This window comes from Entelurus aequoreus, linkage group LG08 (genome assembly GCF_033978785.1).
Source record: "Entelurus aequoreus isolate RoL-2023_Sb linkage group LG08, RoL_Eaeq_v1.1, whole genome shotgun sequence".
Classification (NCBI taxonomy): Eukaryota; Metazoa; Chordata; class Actinopteri; order Syngnathiformes; family Syngnathidae; genus Entelurus; species Entelurus aequoreus.
The window spans coordinates 63,702,349-63,722,368 of NC_084738.1; the positions used below are offsets into that span (position 1 = coordinate 63,702,349).

General features: G+C 40.8%; 1 protein-coding gene across 1 annotated transcript in view; it reads left to right on the forward strand.

The window, feature by feature from the left end:
- The window catches only part of LOC133656139 (5'-AMP-activated protein kinase catalytic subunit alpha-1), a 38,947-nt gene extending 20,508 nt beyond the window's left edge, over positions 1 to 18,439 (forward strand). The window contains exons 5-9 of the mRNA XM_062057023.1: positions 2,842 to 2,929; positions 3,079 to 3,303; positions 4,217 to 4,739; positions 9,081 to 9,207; positions 16,406 to 18,439. Coding sequence (XP_061913007.1) covers positions 2,842 to 2,929; positions 3,079 to 3,303; positions 4,217 to 4,739; positions 9,081 to 9,207; positions 16,406 to 16,683 — 1,241 coding nt within the window. The 3' untranslated portion in view covers positions 16,684 to 18,439. The remainder of the gene's footprint in view (positions 1 to 2,841; positions 2,930 to 3,078; positions 3,304 to 4,216; positions 4,740 to 9,080; positions 9,208 to 16,405) is intronic.
- Positions 18,440 to 20,020: the final 1,581 nt, after the last annotated feature.

Genomic DNA, 20,020 nt, shown 5'->3' on the forward strand with positions numbered 1-20,020 from the left:
ACACTTAACCATGTGTTTCCTACTGCCTGCAGACTTTGCACCCTTTGTTATATACACATGTTGTGTTTCTAATATAAATACATTTAGTAAAGTGAAATACAAATAAGGCAACAAGAGAAGTATCCTACACTTCTCTTTTGTAAAGTAAATCTGAACAGCCGATATGGGCATCTACATCAACTATATGATTTGCCTGAGAAGCTGGAGAGGACAAAAAATAATAATAATAATAATAATTTTTTTTAAATTTTTTATTTGTGGTGGACGTAATTCTTTGGTGGCGGGCCGCCACAAATAAATGAATGTGTGGGAAACCCTGGATAGATAGATAGATAGATAGTACTTAATTGATTCCTTCAGGAGAGTTCCCTCAGGAAAATTAAAGTTCCAGCAGCAGTGTACAGAATTGAGATCAAATTTAAAAAGTAAATAATGGGGGTATAAATGGAAACAAAATAGAAAAATATTACAATAAGAATAAAAATAAAAAGCAACAATGAGAATACAAATATAACAGTAAAATAAGAATATAACAAGAGAAACTAGGCAGTCGTGACCATGTTATGAAAAAGTATTGCACTGTTATTGTTTTGCATCCCCTGTCATCCTAGTACCCCTCCTCCCCCCAGAGAGGAGTTGTACAGTCTAATGGCGTGTAGGACAAAGGAGTTTTTGAGTCTATAAGTCCTGCACTTGGGTTGAAGCAGTCTAGCACTGAACAGGCTCCTCTGGCTACTGATAACTGTATGCAGAGGGTGACTGGCATCATGCAGAATGCTCACTAGTTTTTCCACAGTCCTCTTCTCTGCCAAAGTCACCAGTGAGTCCAGTTTTATTCCGATCGTAGAACCAGCCCGCCTGATCAGTTTCTCCAGTCTGGAGCTGTCCTTCTGAACATTGTATAAAATATCATGTGCGTGTAGAAAGAAGCTCCCTGCTGGTTTGCCTACCGTATTTTCCGGACCATACTGCAATGCCCTGTATGTAGGCATTAGCCAGGCCTCCCTCGCCCGCCTGCAGCTCGTGCAGAACTCTGCTGTTCGTCTGCTAACACAGACCCGCAGACGTGAGCACATCACCCCTATATTAGCGTCCCTTCACTGGCTCCCTGTACGTTACCGAATCAATTTTAAACTCCTTTTATTTGTTTTTAAATGTCTAAACAACCTTGCGCCAACATATCTCTCCGACCTCCTTCAGCCTTACTGCCCCACCCGATCCCTAAGATCAGCCGATCAGCTGCTACTGACGGTCCCAGACACAAGGCTGAAGTTTAGAGGTGACAGAGCTTTCGCCGCTGCTGCTCCCAAGCTCTGGAACGACCTACCTCTTAGTGTTAGACAAGCCTCCTCTCTTCCTGTTTTTAAATCTCTCTTAAAAACATACTTTTATTCCATGGCTTTTAACACTGAGTGATATCCATCCTGCAATGGCGCCCCATAATACACCTGCTGTGAACCTGTTTTTATGTTTTATTTATTTATTTTTTATCGTGTTCTGTTTGTGTTGTGTTGTGTTTGCTTGGTTCTCGTATTATCTTTTAACCTGCCCATTGTACAGCACTTTGGCTACCCCTGTGGTAAATTTTAAATGTGCTTTATAAATAAAGTTGATTTGATTTGATTTGATAGGGGGCACCGGATTATAAGGCGCACTGTTGATGAATGGTCTATTTTTTTTAACCTTTTTTCATATATAAGGTGCACCGGATTATAGGGCGCATTAAAGGAGTCATATTATAAAAAAATAAAAATCTAAATGTAAAAGACTTCCTTGTGGTCTACATAACATGTAATGGTGGTTCTTTGGTCAAAATATTGCATAGATGATGTTTTACAGATCATCTTCAAGCCACTTTTTGACAGTGGCTTCCAGATGGGCCGTTTTGTGGGCGGTCTTACTGTATTTACGTGGCTCACCTTCGACAGCGTCTTCTCCCCGTCATCTTTGTTGTAGCGGTGTAGCGTGCAAGGACGGGAGTGGAAAAAGTGTCAAAAGATGGAGCTAACTGTTCTAATGCCATTCACTCTTTACTTCAAACGATAACGGAGCAGCATGTCAACATCCGGAAACAACAACAAGGCCGGAAATGTGTCCCGTGAAAACTCCGTCCGACCGGAACTCTCTAATAACTAAAGTTCCTTGGTTGAATAACGTAAACTCACTACCCCGGTATGTTTTAGCGCTTTCATGGCGAGTTTACTGACAGATATAAGTAAGAACTTTACACTACTTTTATATTAGAAATGGCAACAGCGGAGGATGAATGTCCCATAACAAGAAGATAGAGAAAAAGAAGAAGCTTATCGATTACAGCGACTAAGGCGGACACGCAATTTTTCAGGATTTATGCAGATCCCAAATTCAGATCAGCAGGTACCAGAAGGTAAGAAAAGTTGCTTTTGCATAATATTGCAAAACAAAACGCCAGATAATGTATTACCTTATACACACACTATAATAATATTCCTATATTGAAGCACATCAAACAGTGCAGCCTACACTTATCTCTTATGTTTGATTGCCATCTACTGATCACACTTATCATTACACCATGTACCAAATAAAAATTGCTTCGAGGTGGGTAAGCTCAACCAAACGTATTACTTATATTAGCCGCACCAGGTTATAAGGCGCACTGTCGAGTTTTGAGGAAATAAAATGATTTTAAGTGCGCCTTATAGTTCGAAAAATACGGTACTTTTTAACCCATTGTAGCAGTAAAATGATTGTGCTATCTGCTGGTTGCAACAAGATAATGCAACTTGCTTAAATATTGTTGTGGCTGCAGGATTATTTCTTTTAGGCTGTTTACCTTTTAAATCCCTGATGTTTCTGCAGGTTTATCAAACATGATGTCCGATGGTGAGTTTCTACGGACAAGCTGTGGTTCTCCAAACTACGCGGCCCCTGAGGTCATCTCCGGACGGTAAAGTTTATCCATCCTAAGAAGAAATCAAAACTTACTTCGATGTACCCATAGTTACCAATAAAATGAATCACAAGTGCCTCAAAGGACCTTACAAACTCGCAAGAACATCCCCTATAATTAGATGTTTTCCTCCATCTTGTGGTCAGGTTATATGCCGGCCCAGAGGTGGACATATGGAGCAGCGGGGTCATTCTCTATGCCTTGTTGTGCGGGACCCTTCCCTTCGACGACGACCACGTGCCAACGCTCTTCAAGAAAATCTGCGACGGCATCTTCTTCACTCCGCAGTATTTAAACCCCACCGTCATCAGCCTCTTGAAGCACATGCTCCAGGTGGACCCCATGAAGAGAGCCACCATCAAGGAGATCAGGTGAGGGACGTAGCGATAACAATGATAAGCGCGGTAGAACTCCCTGCGGTTAGTATTACTGTTTTAAATTAAGATTATTAGAGATGTCCGATAATATCGGACTGCCGATATTATCGGCCGATAAATGCTTTAAAATGTTATATCGGAAATTATCGGTATCTGTTTCAAAAAGTAAAATGTATGACTTTTTAAAACGCCGCTGTACGGAGTGGTACACGGACGTAGGGAGAAGTACAGAGCGGCAATAAACCTTGAAGGCACTGCCTTTGTGTGCCGGCCCAATCACATAATATCTACGGCTTTTCACACACACAAGTGAATGCAATGCATACTTGGTCAACAGCCATACAGGTCACACTAAGGGTGGCCGTATAAACAACTTTAACACTGTTACAAATATGCGCCACACTGTGAACCCACACCAAACAAGAATGACAAACACATTCCGGGAGAACATCCGCACCGTAACACAACATAAACACAACAGAACAAATACCCAGAACCCCTTGCAGCACTAACTTTGCCGGGACGCTACAATATACACCCCCCGCAACTGCTTTGTACTTCTCCCTACGTCCGTGTACAGCGGCGTTTTTAAAAATTCATAAATTTTACTTTTTGAAACCGATACAGATCATTTCCGATATCACATTTTAGAGCAGATTCTACGACTGAAACACTTATCAATAAAGCAGAATAAAAACAAAACATTCAAAATAATGGATTTGCCATCAGTATGTCAATTTTAATAAAAAATATTGTAAGAAAATTACTTAAATGTGTGTATGTACATTTTGGCCACATTCATCGCTACCACGACAATAATGCAAACAACAATTTTGGTCACGGTAACCATGATGTGACATTTTCATATTGTTAAACAAACCTACTTTGATGTCGACCTCCCCAACAGAGAGGACGACTGGTTCAAACAGGACCTGCCCAAGTACTTGTTCCCTGAGGACCCGTCCTACAGCAACAACATGATCGACGACGAGGCCTTGAAGGAGGTGTGTGAGAAGTTTGAGTGCACCGAGGAGGAGGTGCTCGCCTGCATCTACAGCCGCAACCACCAGGACCCGCTGGCCGTGGCCTACCACCTCATCATCGACAATCGCCGCATCATGAACGAGGCCAAGGACTTCTACCTGGCGTCCAGCCCCCCCGACTCCTTTCTGGACGACCAGCACCTGTCGTCGACGTCCAGCGCGGCCGTGTCCGCCGTCGTCAAGCCCCACCCCGAGCGCGTGCCCTTCCTGGTAGCCGAGACGCCTCCGCGGCCTCGCCACACGCTGGACGAGCTGAATCCCCAGAAGTCCAAGCACCAGGGCGTGCGGCGGGCCAAGTGGCACCTTGGCATCCGCAGCCAGAGTCGCCCCAACGACATCATGACCGAGGTGTGCCGTGCCATGAAACTGCTGGACTACGAGTGGAAGGTGAGCTGGCTCTGTCCCAACCCGATACATTCTCAAACACCTTGTCACGTGTGACTCAAGTTCTGTGCAACTTGAACGCACCTCGTATGGTTGGATTCTAAATATCAACAAACTCCTTGTAGGGTGTTAAAATACATAAACCAAATACTGAAGATGTCCAACACATGTTATCTTTTATTTTTATTAAGGATCCCCATTAGCTGGTTGCCAGAACAACCCACTAGTCTTCCTGGGGTCCACAAACTCAATACAATTACAAGTAAAAGCATATAATTATAACTACACAATACAGAAACAAATAAAAGCATCAATAAGCCAACAATTTACAGTCACAGAATAATAATTACCATATAAATATAACTACACAATACAAAACCAAACAAAAATCATCAACAAGCAAAAAATCATCAACAAGCATACACACATAAACCTTAGACTTAGGTCAGGCTGATTAGAAAAATAGGTACTAACCAAATATACTACATAATAGGGCTGGGTGATATTATATCAAGTTTGTAAGTTATATAGATACATTTTTAAACAAGATATGAATTAGGAAAATATCCTAACATCGATATGATTTCAGTGTTTCCCATAAACTGCCAAGATACCTGTGGGGGCGTGGATATGGGCGTGGTCACCATGACATATGGGCGGTATAGCTCGGTTGGTAGAGCGGCCGTGCCAGCAACTTGAGGGTTGCAGGTTCGATCCCCGCTTCCGCCATCCTAGTCACTGCCGTTGTGTCCTTGGGCAAGACACTTTACCCACCTGCTCCCAGTGCCACCCACACTGGTTTGAATGTAACTTAGATATTGGGTTTCACTATGTAAAGCGCTTTGAGTCACTTGAGAAAAAGCGCTATATAAATGTAATTCACTTCACTTCCACTTCACATCATCGAGTAATTTGCATAATTTACTACAATGATATGATTTTCTCTAAAAAGGCTCAAAAAATGTATACTTACTAATTAATAATAACAGTTTTTGTTTTAAACGTCCATCCATCCATCCATTTTACAATATAATTACAACACTTTAAGTACCGGTACATATTTATATACAGATTTGAACAATAAGTTATTCACTGAAATATATTTATTAATTGTGGTTCTTACAAAGAATATATCTTATAAAAATATAAAAGCTAAAATGTCTCTTAAAGCTCTGCCCCTTTAATTAGTGCATACTAAATAATTTAACTTTAGCCTACTACTACAACCATATTATTTACCAGCAACATAAAGTGAAACAGGCAGAGGTGTCCTGCCACAGTCAGTAACAAATAAACAGAAAACAGGGACGGCGTGGCGAAGTTGGTAGAGTGGCTGTGCCAACAATCGGAGTGTTGCTGGTTACTGGGGTTCAATTCCCACCTTCTACCTTCCTAGTCACGTCCGTTGTGTCCTTGGGCAAGACTGATGGCTGCTGGTTAGCGCCTTGCATGGCAGCTCCCGCCGTCAGTGTGTGAATGTGTGTGTGAATGGGTAAATGTGGAAATACTGTCAAAGCGCTTTGAGTACCTTGAAGGTAGAAAAGCGCTATACAAGTATAACCCATTTATCATTTATTTAGTAGTAGTGGTAGATAGACACAAAGCTTCATCAAACATCTGATCCACTGAACAAAGAGCTCCAACAATCTTGATCCTACACTTCTCTTTTGTAAGGTAAATTTGCACAGCCGATATGGGCATCTACATCAACTATATGATTTGCCTGAGAAGCTGGACAGGACAAAATAAATAAATAAATTTTGTGGCGGCCTTAATTATTTTGTGGCGGGCCGCCACAAATAAATGAATGTGGGGGAAACACTGGATTTATTTCACGTTAAAATTACCAAATGCCCCTTAAGTTTATTTATGTGGGATCTGAGCCGAGGATGTCGTTGGGGCTTGGGCAGCCCTTTGAGACACTCGTGATTTAGGGCTATATAAGTAAACTTTGATTGATTGATTGATTATTTATTGTGTTCCTTGATTCTCCCCCGCTTCTCACCCTCTCTCAACACACCATGGGTAACAAATCCTTAAACTAAACCCTTCCTCCTTCCAAGACGTGCTTACACGTATAAGAACATCCATGATTGGTTGGTTGTTTCCTATGATGAGTCACGATTGGTTGAGATTAGGGCAAAACATTAGGGACAGGCCAATCAGAGGCAAGATAGGGCGGGTCAAGGAACCGGGAAGGGAAATCACAACAGACATCCCAAATGACGACGAAAGAGTCGTAGAAGAGAAGAGAGAATTTTCAAGCGGGTGATTTATATATAAAAATAAACTAGTGGAAGATGGCAGAGGGATTCTCTTCTTTAGATTTTTCTTTTAGCGATGTAGACCACGTCCAGGAAACCCACAATGCGTATACTTGGCCACATTTGGACAAATGTATGCGTCTGGATAAAACATCCATTTGAGTTGTTTACCATGTGAGCCCAAATCAAACTGTTCTCGAGTTGCCAAGCATATTTCGCACGAGAAATGCTGCCAAAAATGTACGCCGAAGTGAGGAAGATCATAGCCGCACAATGAAATCTAGTCACTTACTTGGCGCTGACCAGAACCGTACGTGTGTGACAGTCCATTACATCGCCGACTGGGACTTAAAAAGTGCCTGCCTGCAAATGTTTTTTATATTTGAATTTGATACATTTTGCTATGTTACTTATTTTACGTAGAAAGAATATTTTTCTATTTTATTTATGTCATGTAATTCTGTGCTACTTAACCAGTTTATTTTCTGTGCTGTTAATACTCATCTTGACTAACTGGGTTAATAAAAGTGTTTACAGTACAGTTGTCATTCACTTCAATTTCAGTGAATTTCGCTCAAAAACGAATATCTTGATATTAAAGTTAAGTTAAAATAAAAGTACCAATGATTGTCACACACACACTAGGTGTGGTGAAATTACCCTCTGCATTTGACCCATCCCCTTGATCACCCCCTGGGAGGTGAGGTGAGCAGTGAGCAGCAGCAGTGGCCGCGCCCGGGAATCATTTTTGGTGATTTAACCCCTAATTCCAACCCTTGATGCTGAGTGCCAAGCAGGGAGGTAATGGGTCCCATTTTTATAGTCTTTGGTATGACTCGGCCAGGGTTTGAACTCACAACCTACCAATCTCAGGGCGGACGCTCTAACCACTAGGCCACTGAGTATACTTTCACCGGAAAATATATCGATTTATGTATCGAATATCAAGTTTAAGTAAAAATATATCGCATACTTGCCAACCCTCCCGTTTTTAGCGGGAGACTCTCGGTATTCAGCGCCTCTCCCGATAACCTCCCGACAGAAATTTTCTCCCGACAAACTCTCGGTATTCAGCCGGAGCTGGAGGCCACGCCCCCTCCAGCTCAATGCGGACCTGAGTGGAGACAGCCTGTTCTCACGTCTGCTTTCCCACAATATAAACAGCTTGCCTGCCCAATGACGTCATAACTGTAGAATGATCGAGAGCGAGTTCTTGGTTTCTTATGTGGGTTTATTGTTAGGCAGTTTCATTAACGTCCTCCCAGCGCGGTAACAACACACAACAACAGCAGTCACGTTTAGTCTACCGTAAAGCAGTTCGTCTGCCGTAAACAGCAATGTTGTAACACTCTTAAACAGGACAATACTGCCATCTACTGGATAGCCTCCAGAACACTGAAATTCAAGTATTTCTTTTATTTATATGTATAATAAAATAAATATGTATATATAGCTAGAATTCACTGAAAGTCAAGTATTTCATACATATATATATATATATATATATATATATATATATATATATATATATATATATATATATATATATATATTAAAATCTTGAGTTGGTGAATTATAGCTTAAATATATTCCCCTCTTAGCCACGCCCCCACCCCCGACCCCCCACCTCCCGGTATCGGAGGTCTCAAGGTTGGCAAGTATGATATATCGAGATATACTTTTTTTGTCCATATCGCCCAGCCCTACTACATAATATAACTGACAAAACATTTATTTGCATACAATTATGTTGTGCTAAAATCTATGTATACTAAATTATCAACATGTTTCCTAAATAAAGTGCACATGAAAATGCAGCTCACCACTTTAGTTACAATTTTTGCGCTGAAGAAACAGTAATGACTCAAGCTCCAGACTTCCTCTGTTTGACATTTTCCTTACTGCTAGAAGTGGTGAACAAATGTACTAGAACTGAGTACCACTCTGGCCCATACGGACCACAGCTGAAGAACAGATATTTTTTTGCGTCCCAGGCCCTTTGGTTAAGAAACACTGATTTAAATATAGCCGTGTTTGTTTCATTTGATGTGTTTTTTAACCCTTTGTGTTATGCTGTCAGGTGGTGAATCCCTATTATTTACGCGTGAGAAGGAAAAACCCAGTGACGAGCATGCAAACCAAGATGAGCCTTCAACTCTACCAAGTGGACAGCCGAACCTACCTCCTCGACTTCCGTAGCATAGACGGTACGTAGGAATGACACGATCAATGTCGTCCGTGTTGGTGATAAATAATAGCAGTGTTGATATAATACACATTACTTGGGATCGTATTGACTCTTATGAGCACATATACACAATGTTTCATTAACTCAATTCTTCAAATTGTCTCATTAACTTAAACCTGTCTCCTTAACGTACAGAAAGTTGCCGACGTATCGCCTTCCAGCAGCGGTAATGTGCAGACTTGATAAATGATTGACGCAGGTTAGCGTTTACAGCCCGCGGCGCACAGCGGAACCTTCAAAAAATATGAGACGTGACTCACAGGGGCGGCAAAGTCGTATAACCTAAAGCCTCGGCCAAGATTTTGTGCCCAGCTGCAGATCATTTCTACTTTTATGGGCATAGCGGAGTTTATAAAAAGTCTGCTCTCGTTTTTAGCCTTTTAGTGATCTGTTCCAAAAGATTACTTTAGTTTAGTCTTTATTTGAAGGGACAATGCACAGAAACATTAAGCTCAAAGACAGGGTTAGCGGGGGGTGTATATTGTAGCGTCCCGGAAGAGTTAGTGCTGCAAGGGGTTCTGGGTATTTGTTCTGTTGTGTTACGGGGCGGATGTTCTCCCAAAATGTGCTTGTCATTCTTGTTTGGTGTGGGTTCACAGTGTGGTGCATATTTGTAACAGTGTTAAAGTTGTTTATACGGCTACCCTCAGTGTGACTTGTATGGCTGTTGACCAAGTATGCATTGCATTCACTTGTGTGTGTGAAAAGTCGTAGATATTATGTGATTGGGCCGGCACACAAAGGCAGTGCCTTTAAGGTTTATTGGCTCGCTGTACTTCTCCCTACGCCCATGTACCACTCCGTACAGCTGCGTTTTAAAAAGTCATACAATTTACTTTTTGAAACCGATACAGACAATTTCCGATATTACATTTTAAAGCATTTATCGGCCGATAATATTTATTCATCAATGATGAAGAGAGAGCTACACTGGGAATGGTTTCTTTAATTTAATCGTGTTTCCCACCTTCTTTATATATGTACTCACAACTTTATTTGGCCCCATGGTGTATTTTTTTTTGTGTGCACAAACAAACTACCTTGTTTTTTAGGCTAAAAAGTATAGTAGCCACTAAATTTTAGAGGAAACAAAATAGTTTTCCATATATGAGCCCGTTGCTTGAAAGTTGTTGAAGTTTGATTGTGCGATAATCGAGAAGAACAACAAAAAATATTTTGGTGAAAATGTTCCTGAAAATCGAATCATGGGGACCGTTGGGAGAGTGGCCGTGCTAGCAACGTGAGGGTTCCTGGTTCAATCCCCACCTTCTACCAACCTCGTCACATCCGTTGTGTCCTTAAGTTAAAGTACCAATGATTGTCACAACCACACTAGGTGTGTTGAAATTTGTCCTCTGCATTTGACCCATCCCCTTGTTCACGCCCTGGGAGGTGAGGGGAGCAGTGAGCAGCAGCGGTGGCTGCGCTCGGGGAATAATTTTTGGTGATTTAACCCTCGATTCCAACTCTTGATGGTGAGTGCCAAGCAGGGAGGTAACGGGTCCCATTTTTATAGTCTTTGGTATGACTCGGCCGGAACCTACCGATCTCAGAGTGGACACTCTAGCCACTGAGCAGGTGAGCAAGACACTTCACCCTTGCTCCTGATGGGTGGTGGTTAGGGCCTTGCATGGCAGCTCCCGCCATCAGTGTGTGAATGTGGAAATGGTGTCAAAGCGCTTTGAGTACCTCAAAGGTAGAAAAGCACTATAAGGCGCACCTTCAATGAATGGCATATTTCAAAACTTTGTTCATATATAAGGCGCACCGGATTATAAGGCGCAACCTATGCATCCGTTAGATAGAGCTGCGCTAAAGGGAATGTCAACAAAACAGTCAGGTCAGTCAAACTTTATTAATAGATTACAAACCAGCGTTCTGACAACTCTGTTCACTCCCAAAATGAATAAACAGCTGTTTTATTATTTTCCCCGAGGTAAAGTCAGTGACGTGGTGTTTTGTTTATCTTTTGACAACAGCCAGGTATAAGATGTAGTGCAACATTTACATCACATAGTGGAGGGGAACTTTTCCCTGATTCAATAAACACGTAAAAAACAGTGATACTGTTACGGTAAATCAAACGTTAGTGCAATCACAATATAGTAACACTCGAAATAGTGCAGAGCAATAACAATATATCAATAACTCAACGTTGCTCAAACGTTAATGTCACACCACACAAAATAAACATGTAAAGCTCACTTTATGAAGTTATTCCTCATCCACGAATCCCTCAAATTCTTCTTTTTCAGTGTCCGAATTAAACACCATTGATTCGTTTATGTTAAATTCTCTCGCTGCTGCTCTATTCCCGTGTTCTACTGCGTGACTGATCGTCTTAAGTTTAAACTCTGCGTCGTAAGCGTGTCTCTTAAAGGCCTACTGAAACCCACTACTACCGACCACGCAGTCTGATAGTTTATATATCAATGATGAAATCTTAACATGACAACACATGCCAATACGGCCGGGTTAACTTATAAAGTGCAATTTTAAATTTTCCGCTAAACTTCCGGTTGAAAACGTCTATGTATGATGACGTATGCGTGTGACGTCAATAGTTAAACGGAAGTAGTGGTACACCATTGAATCCAATACAAAAAAGCTCTGTTTTCATCTCAAAATTCCACAGTATTCTGGATATCTGTGTTGGTGAATCTTTTGCAATTTGTTTAATGAACAATGGAGACTGCAAAGAAGAAAGCTGTAGGTGGGATCGGTGTATTAGCGGCTGGCTGCAGCAACACAACAAGAGGACTTACTTGGATAGCAGACGCGCTAGCCGATGCTAGCCACCAACCGATGCTAGCCGCCAACCGCATCTGTGATCGGGTGAAGTCCTTCGTCGCGCCGTCGATCGCTGTAACACAGGTGAGCACGGGTGTTGATGAGCAGATGAGGGCTGGCTGGCGTAGGTGGAGCGCTAATGTTTTTATCATAGCTCTGTGAGGTCCGGTTGCTAAGTTAGCTTCAGCGTCGTTAGCAACAGCATTGTTAAGCTTTGCCAGGCTGAGAATTATTAACCGTGTAGTTACATCAGTGGTTCTCAAACTTTTTTTGTCATCCCCCACTTTGGACAAGGGGGAGTTTTCAAGCCCCACCTGCCCCCATCGCCCCAACAGAACGCTAATGCCAAGCTTAACATTTTTAAATTTATTGAACATCAAGTAACATCAAGTTGTATACATTCAAACTCAATAACATAAAATAACATCAAGTTCAATAATAAATAAAATAACTGTGCAGCTGTGGTATAACTTGCATCAAGTTCAATAATAAATCAAATAACTTGCATCAAGTTCAATAATAAATCAAATAACTTGCATCAAGTTCAATAATAAATAAAACAAAAGTGTTATAACTTGCATCAAGTTCAATAATAAATCAAATAACTTGCATCAAGTTCAATAATAAATCAAAAGTGTTATAACTTGCATCAAGTTCAATAATAAATCAAAAAAATTGTTATAACTTGCATCAAGTTCAATAATAAATCAAATAAAAGTGTTATAACTTGCATCAAGTTCAATAATAAATTAAGTAAAAGTGTTATAACTTGCTTCAAGTTCAATAATAAATCAAATAACTTGATGCATAATAATAAATAAAATAAAAGTGCCACTTTGCAATCTTTGCAAAAAAAAAGGAGGAGCTATGCATTTTGGCAAGACAGAGCAAGTGAACAGGCGCGCCGCTAGGGATTTTGGGCCCCATGAAAAGAATCTTTACAGGGCCCCCAACACAGCGGCAACATTTTTTGATGCTATTTTACATACAATTATGCATTTTAATGGTATTCTGAATACAATGGAATTAATTTTGAGTCATTTATTTGCTGCACCACTGATTCTTGAGACTGTGGTAAAATGTATTATATTTTGTATTATATTATTATTATTATTATTATTATTATTATTATTATTATTATTATTTCAACACACACAGCTGCTCATCTCCTTCCTCATGTGGGGGCACTGGGGCTGATTCAGGGGCAGGGGGACTTGGGGGCTGACAGACAGCTGCTGCTGCTGCTGGTGCACTTGACTCTGTTCAGAATGAGGCATCATTTTGACAGAGGGGAGATCAACTATTATTGAATAAGAACAGCTTGATAAATGTTTGACTGGATTGATTATTTAACTAATATAGCAGTAAAATGTAAAAATCCAGAGTTTTCTTGAGCTAACATGGTGAGAAAAGTGAGCTAGCTTATTACCACAGACAGGGACAAAGTTAATATGCATAACTTTCCACCACAACTAACAAACCCACCTTTTTTTGGGAAATATTGGGTGACATATTGTCGACCCTTCAACTCCTTCTCCTCTCTTATTTTATTTTCCTTTCTTTTTTGGCTGCCTGATTTTTGAGGCATACTGCTGTCTCCTCCGCTTTGCCCGCTGTGGCGCTGTCTGTCTGTGACAAATCGTCGGTGCTCTACCTGCAGCTGATCCAGTCGGACTGAACCATTTTACGTAAATAGAGGGGGGGAAGGGAGGGCCCTGCAGGTGTTGATGCTTCCAAAACAAATAAAGGTATTGTTACCAGGACATGGAAAATAAAACATGTGTGATTATATGTTAGTTAATAACTTAGTGTCATTATTTTTTCTGTATTATAATTTCATCATCATTAGGGGCCTCTCTGGGCCCCCCTCCATCATGGGCCCCTAGAATCCGTCTCCTTTACCCCCCCTTTTCGGCGCCCCTGCAAGTGAACATGAGTTTTACAGTACTCCAGCATTAGTGGCTGCAATGAGCCTGTTTTGCACTGCACAGCTTTTCAAATCGGGGTTGCAGGCTTGACACTGCCGCTGTTAAAACCTCATTGAGTTCGGGGCTGAGCTGGCTTGACACACAGTGTGTCCAATGCGCATTTGGCGCAACCCTCTTCATTAGAGCCTGCAGCCCGTTTCTTTACCCTGCCATGGTCTGTGCGCCATCAGAGCAAAAGCCCACACAGTTTTTCCATTTAAGGTTGTGTTCTTTGAGGAAACTGTCCATTATCTCGAACAGCTCATCAGCAGTGGCTCTATTTTTTATGTATTTGCAAAACAGCAAATCCTCGCAAAGTGACTCGCCATTCACAGAGCTTCCGCTTAGCCCCGCCCCCAGTAGTTACTGTTGCTATCTCTGTCAAACTTGCGCTCCTACCTAGAAATTTAAAGTCTACAGGAAAAATAAGTAATTTACATTTATTTATATAGCGGATTCCACAGACAGAATCACAAAGTGATGTAGTGTGTATAGAAATGTAGTGTGTATAGAAAATGAAAGCATAGTAAAAAAAAAAAATCTAAGAATATAATTAAAAAATTAAAAAAAAGTAAAGTGAAATTTCCTCCCGTTCCTCGCGCCCCACCTGTCATGTCTCTATTCCCCACCAGTGGGGCGCGCCCCACACTTTGAGAAACGCTGAGTTACATGTACATGGTTTAATAGTATTGTTGATCTTCTGTCTATCCTTCCAGTCAGGGATTTATTTATTTTGTTTCTATCTGCATTTGAGCCAGATGCTATCACGTTAGCTCAGTAGCTAAAGAGCTTCGCCGATGTATTGTCGTGGAGATAAAAGTCACTGTGAATGTCCATTTCGCGTTCTCGACTCTCATTTTCAAGAGGATATAGTATCCGAGGTGGTTTAAAATACAAATCCGTGATCCACAATAGAAAAAGGAGAGAGTGTGGAATCCAATGAGCCAGCTTGTACCTAAGTTACGGTCAGAGGGAAAAAAGATATGTCTTGCACTGCATTCTAGTCCGTCACTCTAACGTTCCTCATCCACAAATCTTTCATCCTCGCTCAAATTAATGGGGTAATCGTCGCTTTCTCGGTCCGAACCGCTCTAGCTGCATTGAAAACAAAAGGAAAATATGAGGAGGCGAACAACTGACTACGTCACGCTACTTCCGGTAGGGGCAAGGCTTTTTTTTATCAGAGACCAAAAGTTGCGAACTTTATCGTCGTTGTTCTCTACTAAATCCTTTCAGCAAAAATATGGCAATATCGCGAAATGATCAAGTATGACACATAGAATGGATCTACTATCCCCGTTTAAATAAAAACAATTCATTTCAGTAGGCCTTTAATAGGAGCCATTTTTGGGTTAGAAGCGCTTCTTCTACGGGGGAAAAATAAGTTGGCGGCTGCTTACCGTAGTTGCGAGACCTAAACTTTATGAAAATGAAGTTTAGGTTTGTTGTGGCTCAATATTCGTCCATATATAAGGCGCACCGGATTATAAGGCGCACTGTCAGCTTTTGCGAAAATTGGAGGTTTTTAGGTGCGCCTTATAGTGCGAAAAATATGGTATTACCCTATCCTGCCTTCCTTAAGCACACTTGTACACGAAGGCAGTAAGTTCAACACCTTCCGCTCATCAAAACTCTGAACACCAGGTTGACTGATGGAGGCCAGGTTTGACAGTTGAAAGGGTGAAACTGTAAGACACAAACATTGTAAATGTAAATGCATGAATTAAATGGACTTAATAATGTCATATCACAGACTACAGATTATCAAGTATTCTATTTGAATTAAATCTAAGTTTAACTTTGTCACACACCACTGTATGTGTTGTTATGGTTAATAATACCAGTGACAATTGAGCTTTCTACAGTTTAAATTGACTTAAGTAACAGTACAACAAAACGTCCACTAGATGGCGGCAGATGACAACAAATGAAAGTTAGCCGACCTGAACAGGTAATGCAATCAGAGATCGCCTAACATCATAAAACACACACATTTCACAACTAAATATGACTCATTGTGTACTATAAACATTAAATATGAGTACATGCCAACGATGCCACGAACAGCATAAGATGTGATAGTTGTTTGCTGAGAAACACGAGGAGTGAAGCGAGTTGTGCGCACCAGTCTGAAATCTTTCCAGAGTCTAAACACGTGACCTATCTGCGCGTTTCTTAAAGGTACAGCTCACTTAACATAACCAACTGAAATGACTCGGAAATAAACACACACTAAATAAATCAATCTTAATAACTGAGGCAGAACAAACCCATTTACCATTTATTCATCATACAAAAAGTGGGTGTGAAGAAAATGGAGGTACTACTGTAGAAGTAATCTGTTCCAGGGTCAATCCCTGCCAAGCAATAAATGAAGTCACATTGGTTTGTCTTCTTCAGATGACATGTTGGAAACTAAATCAGGAACGGCGACCCCTCTCCGCTCCGGCTCGGTGGGCAACTACCGCACCACCATCAAGAACGACGCGGAGGGGGCGGAGTCCGGCGCCATGCCGCCGCCGCCGCCCAAGGCCACGGAGGGCTCGCTAGCGTCGTCGCTGACCTCATCCATCGACTCGACGGGGGCCGCCGAAGTCCCGTCAGTGCCTCGACCGGGGAGCCACACCATCGAGTTCTTTGAGATGTGCGCTAACCTGATCAAGCTGCTCGCACGATAGCTCGCAAAAAAAAACAACACAACAATCGCTATAGCCTTGTTTGCTCTCCCGAGTGTCTTTATAGCAATAAGCATGCAATTCACGGCTCGGCTCGGCTCATCCCGGCTGAGGACGCTCCGACGGCACTGATGCAGGCTTCCTGAAGCTGAAGGGATGCGCGCTGGGCTGACAGGGAATGTGAGGGATTTAGAGGCCACCACAAAACGGTTGAGCTGACAAGAGTTAAGGAAAGTGTTTTTGCTTGCTTCCCGATCAATTTAACAGCCCACCTTCAAAAAAAAAAAAAGGTTAAAAAAGCAAAAAAAAAGTGATGACACTGAATTCCCTGTACTGTTGTAACCAGCGGGCACTGCTTCTAGTACTAAAGAGTGAGATCAACTTATTTTCTTTCGTTTGCTGCAAAGAAGGAAGCTTTTAGGACGCAGGAAGAAGCACTTTTTGCACAACTTTCTTTAATTCCTGCTGCTCTCGGTGGGGATCAGGATGTTTGGCGCCCTCGTCATTGGACTGCAATGACCTTCCCCTCCTGCCTTCCCATGTTTGTACCTGCAGTCATCATCAAAACACGTTTTTTTTTTTGTCGTCCTCGTCGCTGTAGAGTTAACTTTTGTTTGTCCCCGACATTTTTTAATGAATATATATATATATATATAAAGACGTCATATTTATCAGTGAGTGGACTTGTGATGGTTGTATCGCTGGAGAAGTCCCGTGTTCTGCTTTTTTTGAATCAACATCACTCGTGTCTGTCAATCATCCGAGCGTTATTTGATATCCTTGAGATATATCATCCTCTTTCCGGTGTCACGTATTAAAATGACACCTTGATTTTTTTTTTGTTTGTTTACATGTCGTATCTTGTTTATTTTGTTACTATAATGACATCTATAATTGAGAGTCGAAATAAGAAGAAAAAAAATCGCCTTTTGCCTGCGTGCAGTTCGGTCATGCCAATCCACCCACGCGGGCGCTTAAAAATGAGAAGCAGGAGAAGACGTCCCTCGCGTTCCTGCAAAGTCGGAAGGCTTTAAACGGGTAGGTCATTCTAATGAAAGGGAAGTTGAGGGTGATGGATTTAAAAAAATAGATAAAAATTAAAAAAAAACACACCAGACAAGCTTATGAATGTGTCACCCGTTTATTTTTGAGCTGCGGCGGTGTTCCAAAAAAAGAAAAAGCGTCTCTCGTTTCATGTCCGGTTCGTATCTGCTGTTGGGGTTGCCTTACCGTCGTTCTCAGTACTGTCGTTCTGTCGTGCAACTGTTTTCAAACCATGAGGAAGGTGCATGTTTGTTCTCAGTGTCAAGTCAGAAAAACAATTTAAAACCAACTTTAAGCTCACAGAAATTACAGGCGGTCTGCAAAAACGACAGTGGCTGTCTCATTGTTTGCCAAAAACGACTGCAGACCTCTTTAAATTTGATTTGGTGGTTGGGAAACACGTGACAAGCATCATTTTTATGTCATACGCAAGTTAATTCATAGAAAAGTCATTTTTTTGTTTTCATTAAGAGACAGCTTTAAAAGTTTTGGCATTTCACATACGGTGTTTTCTGACTGAACTGCTTTTGTTTAAGCAAGGGTAAAGACAAACGGTCCTTAAGGATAAACATTTAATTCTAAGGGGGCACTTTTCTCGCTACTCATGGCTTACATGGTTGATTTTGTGGGGGAACGACAAACGTGTGAAAATGTGACCTTTTTTGACGGACTGGAGTAGAATTTGTCAACACTGCTTTTAAGACATTTTTTTGGGGGGGGGGGGGGGGGGGGGGGGGGTTTTGGTGTGTAAAGGGACCCAATCAGATTGAGCGGTGTATATCTGAATGGACATTGTTGGAAATCATTTGTATACACAACTGCCTAATAAACTGCTAAATTGCACACAAACCTCCAATGGCTTTCTTAATATATTGTTTTTTTTACATGTTGAAGAAAGACTACTATGTATTCAAGCTGAATAAAGTGCTGAGTCAGCAATGTAGTTACTTAATTGACTCAATTTAATGAATTATAAAATACTTTTGTGTACTATAACTCGTGTGCATAGCACAGGGTGGATATACTAGATCTGTGGTTCTCAAACTCTTCACCAAGCATCACCACAGAAAAAAATCTATCTCTCCAAGTACCACCGTAGTGACCAACATTAAAATACAGTAGCATAGCAGGCCTAAATATTCATTAAAACCGCAACTAGGTTTTAATTAATTTAATTTAATTTTTGTTTTAATTAACAAGTAATTGTATGTCTGGCCTCTAACATTAGTTTGGATATTGGAAAATGCAACACTAATCACTTAATGTATATATACATATGTATATATACGTATGTATGTATGTATGTATATGTATATATGTGTATATATATGTATGTATATATACGTATATACGTGTGTATATATATACATGTGTGTATATACATATATGTATACATATATATATAATGTGTGTATATATATACACATATATATATACATATATGTATGTGTGTATATATATTGTATATTATATATAATGTATATATTTATTATATATATATATATTACATACGGGTATATATATATAATGGGCAGCACGGTGGAAGAGGGGTTAGTGTGTCTGCCTCACAATACGAAGGTCCTGAGTAGTCGTGAGTTCAATCCCGGCCTCGGGATCTTTCTGTGTGGAGTGTGCATGTTCTCCCCGTGACTGCGTGGGTTCCCTCCGGGTACTCCGGCTTCCTCCCACCTCCAAAGACATGCACCTGGGGATAGGTTGATTGGCAACACTAAATTGGCTCTAGTGTGTGAATGTGAGTGTGAATGTTGTCTGTCTATCTGTGTTGGCCCTGCGATGAGGTGGCGACTTGTCCAGGGTGTACCCCGCCTTCCACCCGATTGTAGCTGAGCTAGGCTCCAGCGACCCGAAGGGAATAAGCGGTAGAAAATGGATGGATGGATGGATTATATATATATAATATATATGTATTTATTATATATATATATAATATATACTTATTATATATTATATATATATATTATATATATTTATTATATATATATAATATATATTATAAATATTTATATATATATATATATATATATATGATATATACACTATATATTTATTATATTTATATATATATATATATATATTTATTATATGTATATATAATATATCAATCAATCAATGTTTATATATATATATATATTAAGTTAAAGATAAAATGCCAACGATTGTCACACACACACTAGGCCCTGCGATGAGACGGCGACTTGTCCAGGGTGTACCCCGCCTTCCACCCGATTGTAGCTGAGCTAGGCTCCAGCGACCCCGAAGGGAATAAGCGGTAGAA